This window comes from Leptinotarsa decemlineata, unplaced genomic scaffold (assembly GCF_025532065.1).
Source record: "Leptinotarsa decemlineata unplaced genomic scaffold, Ldec_3_MD MMD2_P_RNA_scaffold_2, whole genome shotgun sequence".
Classification (NCBI taxonomy): Eukaryota; Metazoa; Arthropoda; class Insecta; order Coleoptera; family Chrysomelidae; genus Leptinotarsa; species Leptinotarsa decemlineata.
In genome coordinates, this window is record NW_027412529.1 from 53,652 (window position 1) to 67,359 (window position 13,708).

Below are 13,708 nucleotides of genomic sequence, written 5' to 3' on the forward strand. Positions count from 1 at the left end.
TGATCAAGCTCATTCTCTGAATCTATGAGTTGTCTCGTTGATGATTATCAACTCGCCTTTAGTGTCGTGTGGCCTATAGGTTTACTTTGTCCCAAGAAGCCAAAATTCCAATCAGTAAGATTCTGTTCTCCTTAAGCATTTAATCCAACAAGTGAGTTGAATGTTTACCAGCATCCAAATGCCAAGATTAAAATTTCCTATTCTTATAAAAGATGATCATACTTGGTTAATCCGAAAAATCGAGGAGTTTAGACATAAACTCGAAAATTAGAAATGGCTACCAAAAGTATCACAACAAATTTGAATCTCGGCGGCAAGACATTCACGGAACCAAGTCGCCAATTCACCGTTCCGTGTTCCGTCAGAGCACAGAATCCTTAAAGGATTCAGAATTTGTGTTCGAATATAATTAATGCGTTCGAATATATCCTTGTATAGTTGTTTGTCAGTGAATGAGAACTAAACGAATGACGAGGTATTAAAATATCCCAAAACTTTCAAGGAAGTATTCATTTCAGGTTTAAATAGTCGTCGACCTCAAAACAGAATAAATGACAAAATGAAACCGTAACACCGGATAGGATGAAACTGCAGTAACGTTAGTTACAAATAAAAGCGGTAAAAACATAAAGAGTTTCATTCTCTTTTTTTATTATTTGATTTCCTACCACGTAGTGACGGCTACATCCGCCAATTTATTATTGATTCAATATCCATCTCTTTCAGGAATAAACGATGATACGAGCAGTGAATAGCATATCATTTGGGACCCGTCAGCACCCGCCACAGTTGAAACACGACTCCTGCAACAGTTCAAACTGGTCTTTTTCCTCAGTTGAAACTGAGCTCCCGTCAAATTTGAAACCCGTCATCCTTCACAGTCGAAACTTGGCTCCTGAGACAGTTGAAACTTAGATCACATCACAGTTTAAACTCGGCTCTGGTCACCGATTTCTACCATATTTTGGGGGAGAATGACTGGAATATTTAATTACAGAATTATTACAATGTGTTTAAACAACGATAAAAATAAATTAAATACAACAAAAAAATTAATTGGCGCTCCGGGGCGACTTCATTGATTTCCAGTGGCGCATTTGCTTTTTCAGCTGCAGAAAAACCCAGGAAAACCTGCAGCACCACATCGTCTGAGAATTATTCCTGACATTTATTTTGTTGTTTATCATTTCACAATGATTTTGATTTCTTCATTTTATTCAATGACTTCAATCTCGGTTTTCTGACTTTAGACTTTGAATAACATGGGATCATTATCGATTATGAAAGTAATCATGATTTTTTGTGGGTTTTGTAAAATTACGTCCGAGTTCAGACAAAATAACTTTATGAAAAGTAAAGCTTCAGTCTCATACAAGTAAAAGAAGAGAATCAACATAGATGTACTTCTGTTGTATGTATGTAGTTCAATTATGAAATATTCAAAATTTATAAAGTATATAGTCATGTGAACCCATTTACATTGATCTGGTATCAAAATAGATTAGGAAAAAAATTAAAATGAGCTATTTTATATTACATGCATATGACCTATTGGACCTCCTTTGCCATCTATCTGTGAAGGCGTGAACTATATAACCTCGACATGAAAACGTTCCATGGGCACAAAAATTTCTACATTTCCATTGAATCTTCATTCCAGTAAGTTCTGCTAATCAACTCTAGGTGGCGTCCGCGTAAACTTTTCTATCAACGAATCTTATTTTAAAATTCAATAACATTGTCAACTTGATATCTATCTGTTTTAGAAATGAACGATAATACAAGCCGTTAAATAGCATATCATTTTGTAAACGAACCAATTAGAATACTTGATAGGAATACTCGGTTTCTACAATGACTCTTCTGTACTAAAAAAATTCAAGGGTTAGGAGAGGGAGTTGCGTCACAGTATAGTTTCATAATGATACCCAATGCTTTGAGTAATGTAATCGGATGTAATTTCCAAAAACGAAATCATGGAAAGAAAAAAATTGATTTGGCACCTTTTTTGCCATCTGTTTGTGAGGGTACGAACTATATAACCCCGACAATAAAACATTCCATAGCCAGAAAAATTTCTACATTTCTATTGGATCTGTATTTCAATAAGTTCAGCTAGTGAACACTAGGTGGCGTCCGCGTGAACTTCACTTTCAACAAAATAAAATTTAGACTAGATAGAGATCATAGCTCCCAGGGTAGGCCGACAGCTTTTTAACAGTGAAGAAGGGCGTGGATAAGATGGAGGGTAGAGCGCCACCCGCTTGATCAACCCTGGAGCTTATATAGCATACAAAACAAAAACGGGAAATTAACTCCAAACGGTAACCGATCGAATCAAACTCGAATCCAGTTAAAATATTCATAATTCCTTTCCCTAACATCTACACCTTTCTCAGTTGATTCCAAATTTGTTAACAAATCCCTTGATTTATCTGTCAGTTTATACATTTTATTCAACCGTTATTATAGGACTCCCCCTATAATACTGGCAGGGAGCCTTGAGCTCCTGAGGCCTCAAAGTTTCAAATGTGAGAAGATTTCACTTTTCTAATTGTAAACAATACCAAAATGTTCATAAGATATATAAATTATATTACACCTATAGCACAAATGTTTCAATTCTAAGGGGACTTTAATGAACCCAGGCTCCCCAAGAAAAAAGGAGGATGTCTCTTCAATACTTGAGACGTCGCTGTTTTGAAGTTATACTTTACCTTAGATATAGCTATATCGCCAGCTTACAGTAGGTTGAGAGAATGAATTCATCTACATAGGCATAAAAGCATATATCCTACACTAATATTCTTCCCCTTTTGGGCAGGTTTGAAGAACATAAACCAACCGTCAACATCGAAGACACCTTCAACATCAAAGACTATGCCCCAGAGAGATGATGTGGAACCACCCCACATAAGAGACACAAAATGGACTTCCACAATGAATGTTATTCTGAATGCAGCTCAAAGCCCCCAAAATGATGAAGAAAAATAATATATGAAAAATATTCCGTACAGAGAAGCTATAGGACGTCTCATGTTTTTAGCGGTTGTCATTCGTCCAGATATATCATTCTCAGTGAGCAGAGTTAGCAGATATTTGGAAAATCCAGGAAAGCAGTCAAACGTATTTTCAGATACCTAAAGGGTACTAAAAGTTATAGATATCTATACAATGGTGGGAGCAACGAATGTTTAAAAGCGGATTCAGATGCAGATTTTGCAGGAGACATTGATACTAGATATTCAACAACTGGCTATGTTACTTTATTATCAGGCTGTCCAGTTACATGGACATCTCAACGCCAGAATCTGAATATATTGCAGCTTGGGATGCCGCACAAGAAATAATATGGTTGAGAAGGTTGCTTAAAGAAATTGATGTTGACGTTTCAAATCCAACGGAACTTTTTGTTGATAATAGAAGTGCTATAAACTTGGTGAGCAATAATGATCATCACAAATGAAAAAAAATATCACTGTTGTTTACACCCAATCAGAAAACCAGTTGGCAGATATTTTAATGAAGCCCTTACCACGAGAAAAATTTTCAAGAAATCGACAAGGTCTGTGGGTAACGTCTTCGAAGTGAACAAAGAGTGGGAGTGTTGAAGTAATCCATGTTCACTTCATTTCGATTGATCTTGTTTTTATGATTCCTTGGAAATCGTTGTTGATTGAACGAGTTTTAATGTCATTGTTAATACATAAAATGTATCGTTTGTATATTCATGATTAAAACCTGGTTCAGTAGAGTTTACAGTTCGATTTCCTACAAATTACAACAGGTAATACTGCTGGACAATTCTATCTCTAACCCTCATTCCTTCTACAGCAAATTGTCCTCTCCATTTCTCCATGAAAGCCATTTTCAATACATTCCTTTCCCGAATATTCTGAGGGAATACTATACATTCTGCACCCATCACTTCAACTATTCGAATTGATACTTCATGTATTGCTCGATGAACTGCAGTTCGACTCCAACTGCAAAAAAGTTTCCTCACCAACACCCCTTTATAGCTACATCGCCAGCTTACAGTAGGTCGAGAGAATGAATTCATCTACATAGGCATAAAAGCATATATCCTACACTAATATTCTTCCCCTTTTGGGCAGGTTTGAAGAACATAAATCTTTGTTGAGATAATAGATCAAGCATCAAAAATCTAGTCTCTGATAAGTTATTTGTCCCTATCTTAATAACTAAGCTTATATGTGTGTGTCTCCTCAAGGTGGCTTGCAGAACAAGAATGGTTTTAGAGTTCCAAACTTAGGTCTGCAGTGCTCTGTCCGTACAACAATTGTGATCGGTACAACAGCGGTTAACTACTAACTACTGCTACTACTGTATTAGGCATTCATGCAGGGATGTCTAGTCTTATAGCAATACTAACACGAGGAAGCGGTATTCAGATGAAAGAAAGCCTAAAATGATACAATTCATATTAGATGGAAACGGTTCACTGGAAGTGATGTCCAGGACGATACGTCTGGAGTCTGGACAGAATGATCAAGCTCATTCTCTGAATCTATGAGTTGTCTCGTTGATGAATATCAACTCGCCTTTAGTGTCGTGTGGCCTATAGGTTTACTTTTGTCCCAAGAAGCCAAAATTCCAATCAGTAAGATTCTGTTCTCCATAAGCAATTGAATCCAACAAGTGAGTTGAATGTTTTACCAGCATCCAAATGCCAAGAATAAAAATTTCCTATTCTTATAAAAGATGATCATACTTGGTTAATCCGAAAAATCGAGGAGTTTAGACATAAATTCGAAAATTAGCAAATGGCTATCAGAAGTATCACAACAAATTTTGAATCTCGGCGGCAAGACATTCAGGGAACTAAAGTCGTCAATTCACCGTTCCGTGTTCCGTCAGAGCACAGAATCCTTAAAGGATTCGAATATGTGTTCGAATATAATTAATGCGTTCGAGTATATACTTGTATAATTGTTTGTCAGTGAATGAGAACTAATCGAATGACGAGGTATTAAAATATCCCAAAACTTTCAAGGAAGTATTCATTTCAGGTTTAAATAGTCGTCGACTTCAAAACAGAACAAATGGAACATGGAACCAAAGTCGTCAATTCACCGTTCCGTGTTCCGTCAGAGCACAGAATAATTAAAGGATTCGAATATGTGTTCGAATATAATTAATGCGTTCGAGTATATACTTGTATAATTGTTTGTCAGTGAATGAGAACTAAACGAATGACGAGGTATTAAAATATCCCAAAACTTTCAAGGAAGTATTCATTTCAGGTTTAAATAGTCGTCGACTTCAAAACAGAACAAATGACAAAACGAAACCGTAAACACCGTATAGGATGAAACTGCAGTGACGTTAGTTACAAATAAAAGCGGTAAAAACATAAAGAGTTTAATTTCTCTTTTCTTCATTATGATTTCCTACCACGTAGTGACGGCTACGTCCACCAATTATTAATGATTCAATATCCATCTCTTTCAGGAATAAACGATGATACGAGCCAGTGAATAGCATATCATTTGGGACCCGTCAGCACCCGTCACAGTTGAAACTCAGCACCCACCACAGTTGAAACTTAGCTCCCTTCACAGTTGATACTCAGCTCTCTCATCAGTTGAAACTCAACTCCTGTGGCAGTTGGAACTTGGCTCCCATCACAGTTGGAACTGGCTTCACGTCACAGTTGAAACATTGCCCTCATCACAGTTGGAATTCAGCTCGCGTCACAGCTGTAACCTGGCTCCCGCCACCGATTTACCATATTTGAAAAAAACACTCACGAAATCCATTTTGTGTACATCATTCACAATGATTTCTGCTTTCCTTTTCATTTTTGGTCCAAATTCTGAGTTCGGTCAGAATTTCTTCATAAAAACTGAGATTTTATTATCATTCAAGTGAAGATTGATGAGTAAAAAGACGATAACGATCATTATCATTATTTTGATGGAATAGCATTACTGCAAATTTTCTCTTTACTTGGAAACAAATTTTACAAACAAATTTTAAAAAATGTCGTTCAAAGTAAGAGAGGCCCATTGGCAAATTATGTTAGAGGCCATGGAGAAGCACTATTTCCTGGCTACAGGGAAATTTGTTGGTCATCGAGGAAAGGATCTGTATAAAAACATTGGGATGAATTGGCGCATAATCTGAATGCTCATTATGTAGCAAAACCTACTGAAAAATGGCAGAAGGTAAACCAAAGTCCCAAATACTTGGATTTTTTATAACTTATTAGAGCTTTCGTTTTAATCTTGGTCAGATCTTGAATATTCATTAAAAAAAGGTGCTGCAATGAGAGCTTCATTATCTCGCACTGGGGGTGGACTTGATGATGTGAAACCACCAAGTGAACTAGAACTGAAAATATTGGATTTATTAGAGGAAAACTTCGTGGGATTAAATAATCCAGAATGTGGTGGTGTACCTGTATCCCTTGAACCAGAGTCCTGCGAAAATAGTCTTGATGAACCTTCAACATCGAAGACACCTTCAACATCAAATACCATGCCCCAGAGAGATGATGTGGAACCACCACATAAGAGACACAAAATGGACTTCCACAATGAATGTTATTCTGAATGCAGCTCCCCAGATAACACTGGATATCTTATGGATATCCAATTTATGTCCAAATCAAGTCGGAATATCCTTGGACCTATTTTGGATATCCATAAGATATCCAAAAACTGGATATTCTCCCGGGAACCTATTTTGGACATCCATAAGATATTCAAAACAGATAACCATAAGATATCCAAAATTGAATATCCATAAGATATCCAAAAACTGTATATTCTCCCGAGGACATATTTTGGACATCCATAAGATATTCAAAACAGATAACCATAAGATATCCAAAACAGATAACCATAAGATATCTAAAATTGAATATCCATAAGATATTGAAAAACTGGATATCCTCCCAGACATGACTGGATATTATCTAAAGGATTTATTATTTTTCTGATATGTACTTTTCACCAATATTTACCAATTCTCTGCTCAAAAACCACTGATCTACCATGCAGTTCTTGTCAAACAGCTGTAGCAACACTGTAAGTGCAACTGAGCATGTCGTTTGACGTTTCATGTTGAATTGCCTGGTCAAACGTCAAAGACTGGGAAGAGAGATACGTGTGGTACGTAGTTTGTGAAGTACCTAGTGCTTTTATTAGTTGTTATGATCCCATTTAGATGTTTATTTGAATCGGTGTTCGATTTGTAAATCTTATTGAAAGCAGTCCAAGCAGGTAAATATTCCATTAAATATTTTATAACCTGACATAGATATATAATCAAATTTTTATACGAAAACGCATTTTGAATAGTGTTGAAAGATGGAAAAACAAAATGTTAAAAGAAAAAAATGCTCCATAAAATATACAAGAGAACAAGAAAGGAGTTAAAATCATTACAAGGCAGTGCAGGATCATCCACCTTTTTGGAGACTACCGACACCAATGATTCATCATTTTCCAATATAAAACCTCGTGAATATTCCAGTTCAGTTTCCTCCACTTCGAGTAGTGATGATATCACTGATGCCCAACCTAGTGATGATGTCTTGTCTGTCAGAATTGATGAGGCAAATACCCAAGGCATTATAATTACCCCTTCTATAGAAGAGTTTTATAAATTTGGGAACTACACTCAACATTCTAAACAAGAGCCATTGGGCATTGTTGCATAGTATACTACAAGTAGCGGTCACTAACCTTCTTCATATTTTAAAGCCATCTCATCCTGAACTTCCTCTGGATGCTTGAACTTTTATTGAATACTCCTACAATCATACCATTGAAAAAAGTAGAACCAGGGCAATATTGCCATCTTGGTTTCAAAAAATGTATTGAAAAATTAATTATATATTCACAATTAGCTAACCAAAATTGTAATGTAATAGAATTAAGTATAAATATTGATGGTTTACCTCTATCGAAGAGTTCCGGTAGCCAGTTATACCCAATTTTATGCAATATATTTGGGACTAAAACTGTAGCAGTGATAGGTGTTTATCATGGAAATGAAAAACCAGCAGATGCAAATGAATTTCTGTATGAATTTGTTACTGAAGCAATAGATGTCCTCAATAATGGAATTACATATAATGGTCATGAATTTGTTGTAAAAATAAAGGCATTTATATGTGACGTTCCAGCAAAATCTTTCATTAAGTTTACTAAAGGACATAGCGGTTATAGTTCTTGTTCAAAGTGTACTGCTGTAGGAGTTTTTAACCATAATAGAGTATGTTTTCCTAGGGTTCATAATTTTTGCCTGCGCACTGACTTCGATTTCAGATCGAAAGTACACGAAGAACATCATACTGGTACTTTAGTTTTAGAGTTATTACCAAGAATAGATATGATACGAAATTTTCCTTTAGATTATATGCACTTAATTTGCCTTGGAGTAGTAAAAAAGTTGATAGTATCTCTGTGGCTTGGTGGTAAACCAAGGAATAAAATTATCGCATCATCAGGTTAAAACATTATCCAAATCACTTGTGAATCATTCTTCCCAGATCCCCTCAGAATTCAGCCGAAAACCACGCTCTTTAAATGATGCAAAGCGTTGGAAGGCTACAGAATTTAGATTATTTTTATTTTACCTAGATCCAGTTGTTTCACAGCCAATGTTAGATCAAGATAAATATGTACATTTTATAACATTACATGTTGCTCTTTCATTTTTATCAAATTCAAAATTTGCAAATCATTATGAATATGCTGAATCACTTTTAAAATACTTTGTTGAAACATTCATGACTTTGTACGGATCAGAAAATGTATCTCATAATATTCATAACTTACTACACTTGTGCGATGATGTAAAGTACTTAGGGCCAATAGATCAGTTCAGTGCCTTTCCATTTGAGAATCACATGCAGAGGCTGAAAAAATTAGTAAGGAAAGGTGAAAAGCCACTTGAACAAATTTCAAGGCGAATATATGAACAGGAAAGAAATTTTAACAATCCTCAGAATTGTTCTCAGACTCAGTATCCTCAACCATCAATTGAACATTCTGAAGGGCCTCTTTTTTCAAACGTCATTAATTCAAAACAATATAAAAAGGTTGAATTTTCTAATTACGTTCTTAGAACCTCTGAAGCTGATAACTGTTGTTATCTGCAAAATAATTCTATAATAATTATAAAAAAATTCATAGCTCATGAGGGTGAAATCAAAATTATTGGAAGAAAGTCATTTATTTGGAAAATTTGTATACTTCTCCTTGTGAATCGTCACAGTTGGGAATATTCATTTCGAGTACTCCTGGCCCTCTACAATTATGGCCCTTAAGCCAAGTTGCATATAAATGCATGAAACTAAAACTGAATAATACTTTTATTACTTTTTCTCTATTACATCTACAGTAGTAAATTAATATGTTACTTGTATGCAGAGCTTTGTTATTATTTTTAGTCATTTCAAACAGGTGCTGATAATAGGAACATTTAAATCTTTAATGGAAAGACAGATAAGAAATCCAAAGCAAAATTCGGCATGCAATATCTTTTCAAATATTCGACTACTTGTTCAAGTTACTTCAGGAATCATAAACATTCATACCAATATTCACGTGGTACTAAAATAATTTTAACATACAAACTGATCAACAAAAGACTGTCAACGATTAACTATCAGGAGAGAAATTTAACAAAAAAATTTATAGTTTTTTTGAAATAAGACTTTCCGGATTATTCCAATAATGGGGACACGTCGTATAAATTATTTTCATACTGAATTTACTAATTCAGCCTAGGAATTAACTTTTTATAAAATGGAGGCTACATGGACGATTGTTAAATTTATTGAAGAAAATTCAGTGGAAGCTGTACCGACAACATGGCTACTTGGAAGCCACAAATGTTACTGGCCTCCATTTCCCAAAGAAAAATTGGTCAGTAGCATAAGAAAAAATGAAGGACCTAATACGTGTTGGCCTCTACACGATATTGTAAGATTTGGAGATGCAACATATGGTATTTTAAATTGTGAACTCGTCATCGCCTAAGAAAACTATATGAATTTAATTGTTTCAGATGATTACCTTCTCGCAAGAACAAAAGCTAAGAAGGCAGAAATTTATAGTGACCTTAATTCAGATACTGATGAAGAGACTTACTTCAGTCCAAAGTTGCCTCAGCCACCAAAAATACATAATAAGGAATTACCTTCAAGTTTAATACCAGAAGCTAATACATCTGCCGCTGCAAATACCACAGGTATGGTAAATCTGAGTTCTTCTTATAGTATTCGATATTTTCGAAATAGGTTAGATTTTGTTCTTTATGAGAGGGGACACAATTTTCTTCACATATTTTCAAAAATATGTTTGTTTTGTAGGATAAATGATTAAAATTAATATTCCACATCTGGAACCGATGACTTGGTTTTAATATATTATTGAAAAATGAAATGAGACTTGGCAATTGAATGACAACATTAACCATAACATGTCAAGAGTCTTTTTATAAAAAAAACTTGATATTCAGAAAATGTAAGGTTGTTATTTTGATTTGTTGAAGAAACAAATGTTCTTTTTGCAGATGGTATTAATTCATCCTGTTGTTGCTGTGCTGAACATAAATTGGGTACGTATTTTTGTTCAAGTTCAACAAAACATGCATTTAATCAAGTAGTACTAACAAAATTCTGCATAATGAAGGTAATATACTCAAGTGTTGAATTGATAGGTCATTTACAATGTCTACTCGAGATTAGTTAGAGATGAAAACCCTCAACTTTGTTATGAACTATCATGCCAAAGTACAATGTATTTATTAGTATTAAGCCAAACAATAATATACTGTTCTTATACTTACTTTATTAATGATTTAGACTGTGAAGACTAAATTAATATTGTTATGTTGAATTTTCAGGTGACTCCCTGAAACATTTGCTCAAACAGCAGATTTTGACGCGGCATATATTAAATGAGGTTTAAGAGGAAGTAAAACAGCTTAAATTAGAGTTCAATGCTAATAATCTACGTGAGGCAAGCACTGATGTTCAGTCTATTTTCGTGTCATTTAAACATTTCCCTATTGACTCTGAAGACAAACTGAATCAACTTGAAGAATATTTTAATGAACCAGACGCTTTCAAAGCTGCCGTAAGTAAATATTTCAACACGTTGCATCAACGTTAATGTAACTTATCTTTTCAGGTAACAGAAATTTCAAAATTAGGAGGATGCTCATTATATGATTTTGTCAAGCGATCTCTGTCCTCCATGCTCACGAATAATTTCGCCCCACAGTTTAGCTGGCAAGGAGCAAAAAAGAAAAAGGTTTTTAGGCAACTAAAACTGTCTCAAGTTTTATTAGGTGAGGACAAACATATAGATTGTATTTGTTCTAATATAATTATGGAGAAAATATGAGAATATTTTGGTATAATCGAGATCTTTTTTAAATGATTTAAAAGCTATAAAATGAAATTACACTAGTTCATTATAGCTTTCTTGAAAAAACATAATTTTAGTAGAGAGTATGAAGTTTTGAAGAACATTTTATTCTCCAAATCACGTTAAACAACGAAACAGAACTTCCATATAAAAGAATTACCAAAAGTATTACTTTATGGTGATGTGTTAGCATCCACTCTGCTCAATTTACTCAGAAAAACGAAGAGTGTTTAAAATAACTAATCCCTTGTTTATATGGCTTTCCTGGCATTGAATCATAGAAGTCGCTCAATATGTAAACCAATGAAGTTGTTTCAGATAGACTCTTCGTTTTTGTGTATGAACTGACTGTTTATGGATGGTGTACACATCATCAAAGGTTTTGTCTATGTTTTTGGTAATTCTTCTTTTATGGAATCGGTATTTTTTGTTTTTCCAAACTGTTTGGTGAAGAAAAGGCTGTAAACAATTAATCACTGTAACACATATTAATTTTATTAACTAATGAAGTTGAGGGAATGTTTAATTGAGCATATTTGAATATGCTGTATCCTTTTTTTTATTGGGAAATATTTTTTTTGTAGAAGCTGCTGACATTTGTTGCGTATCAGAAAACAAAAAATCTACAGAAGATGCTATCAAAGCATGGCTGAGAAGAGCTAAGGAGAGACATATTTCATCACTGAAGAAAAATGTTAGTGTAGAAGAAACCCAAAACAGTGTTTTTATTCTACCCATAACAAAAATATAATGAGTTTCTAAAGTTATTTCAGTGATACTGTTTACCAAAGTTTTATTAGTTTTTTAAATTATTTTTCGTCATTTTCTTTTCAATGTTCTTTATTAGATAGGATAATTTCTTCATTTCCATGCTACTGTTTTCAAAACGAGTTTTTGTTAGTACATATATCATTTTTCTAATGGATTTTGTTTGTGCTGAATAATATGCAGACTAATATTATTTTGTACTGAAGAATATAGACTGATATTTTTGGATAAGTTTTTTTTTGAAAAACCTGAACCTTCATATAAAAGATGGTTTATAATGTTGAAAATCATAAAATGATTTCTTAGGCAGCTACAGCTTAAAAATTTAGTTAGGTGAAAGCCAACCTAAAGTCAACCCAATACTTTAGTTTTCACTACTAGATGGCGCCAATGTAAATAATATTTTAGTCTTTCACAGCTAGATGGCACCACTGTAATTAATACTTTAGGCTTTCACCGCTAGATGGCGCCACTGTAAAACGAACCTGTAGTCTTTCATCGCCAGGTGGCGCCACTGAGAGGTTACTTTAGTCTTTCACTACTAGATGGCGCCACTTCATTCGCAAACGAATTGTCAACTTTCATCTCATATCAATAGATGGCGACACAATAGGTAATACTTTAGTCTCTTGCTACTAGATGGCGCCACCGTCATCTTTGAAAATATTGATATTTTTTCTAACGTAGATTCACCTTTTTACCTCTTTTAACCCACCCAGGGCCCCATTATCCACCATCTGTCCCGAATGCTTCTCGGGTTTTTGAAAAATATTACAAGTCCAAAGCCAACCCAAAGAAGGTCAACCCAAGTTGTCCAACCCAAGGCCATTCTATAGACAGAATAAAAAGCAAACCCAAGAGGGTCAACCTAAGAAGGTCACCCCAAGTGGTCCAACCTAAGGCCAACCCAAGAAGGTCAACCTAAGAGAGCCAACCTAAGGCCAACCCAACGGACGGGAAAAAGCCAACCCAATCTGGCCAACCCAACCCAAAATCGGGAAAATTTTGGAAAACGAATATTCCGCAAAACCACTTTTTTCGACTAATTCGTAGAACAAAATTACACATAGATAACACTCTTTCGTGTAAGATCCGGATAGATTTATTTCGGAAAAAAGTTAGCTCCAATTATTACGATTCCATATAAATAAACTGTATTTCTTTGAAGCATCTGAAAATAATTTACTTCTCACTCACTCATTCAAATTACAGTATTCGAACAGTATATGTGGAACTCCTTCACATAGAACTTTGAGACCATTAAGGAGTTAACAAAATAAAGCAATTCTATTTATGAAATAAAGGTATGTATCTTTCTGCAGTCTGTTATGAAGAATGAAAAATATTCTACTATGGAATTTATAGAACTCAGAAATGTAAATGATCATTAAAAAAGACAGCTCAATGAATAAAAAAAATAAAAATATGCATTTTCAAGAATATCTATATTTTACAAAGGAATAATTGCATATGATGAATTACCACCAAATGAAGTTGAACAATTTTCCAACACTGAAACATTTAAA

General features: G+C 34.4%; 2 protein-coding genes across 3 annotated transcripts in view; both read left to right on the plus strand.

Annotated features, from left to right (window-relative positions):
• LOC141487476 (replication factor C subunit 2-like) overlaps positions 1–755 on the plus strand; it is a 5,824-nt gene extending 5,069 nt beyond the window's left edge. The window contains 1 exon segment of the mRNA XM_074186561.1: positions 727–755. Coding sequence (XP_074042662.1) covers positions 727–755 — 29 coding nt within the window.
• Positions 756–7,093: 6,338 nt separating this feature from the next.
• LOC141479892 (uncharacterized) lies at positions 7,094–12,413 on the plus strand. 2 transcript variants are annotated; one of them, XM_074180486.1, is made up of 7 exons: positions 7,094–7,250; positions 9,441–9,987; positions 10,048–10,230; positions 10,555–10,599; positions 10,888–11,120; positions 11,175–11,334; positions 11,999–12,413. In XM_074180486.1, the coding sequence occupies exons 2-5, from the start codon at positions 9,786–9,788 to the stop codon at positions 10,950–10,952; spliced, it is 495 nt and encodes a 164-aa protein (XP_074036587.1). In that variant the 5' UTR covers positions 7,094–7,250; positions 9,441–9,785; the 3' UTR covers positions 10,953–11,120; positions 11,175–11,334; positions 11,999–12,413. The 2 variants fall into 2 exon arrangements, with proteins under 2 accessions (XP_074036587.1, XP_074036585.1); XM_074180484.1 differs by lacking the exon at positions 7,094–7,250 and having other exon boundaries at positions 7,257–9,987.
• The last annotated feature ends 1,295 nt before the right edge of the window (positions 12,414–13,708 follow it).

Coding starts and splice junctions, on each gene's coding strand:
- LOC141479892 (XM_074180486.1), top strand. CDS start 9,786: ATGGAGGCTACATGGACGATTGTTAAATTTATTGAAGAAAATTCAGTG. Junction 9,988..10,047: donor ATTTGGAGATGCAACATATG/GTATTTTAAATT, acceptor TAATTGTTTCAG/ATGATTACCTTCTCGCAAGA. Junction 10,231..10,554: donor TGCCGCTGCAAATACCACAG/GTATGGTAAATC, acceptor TTCTTTTTGCAG/ATGGTATTAATTCATCCTGT.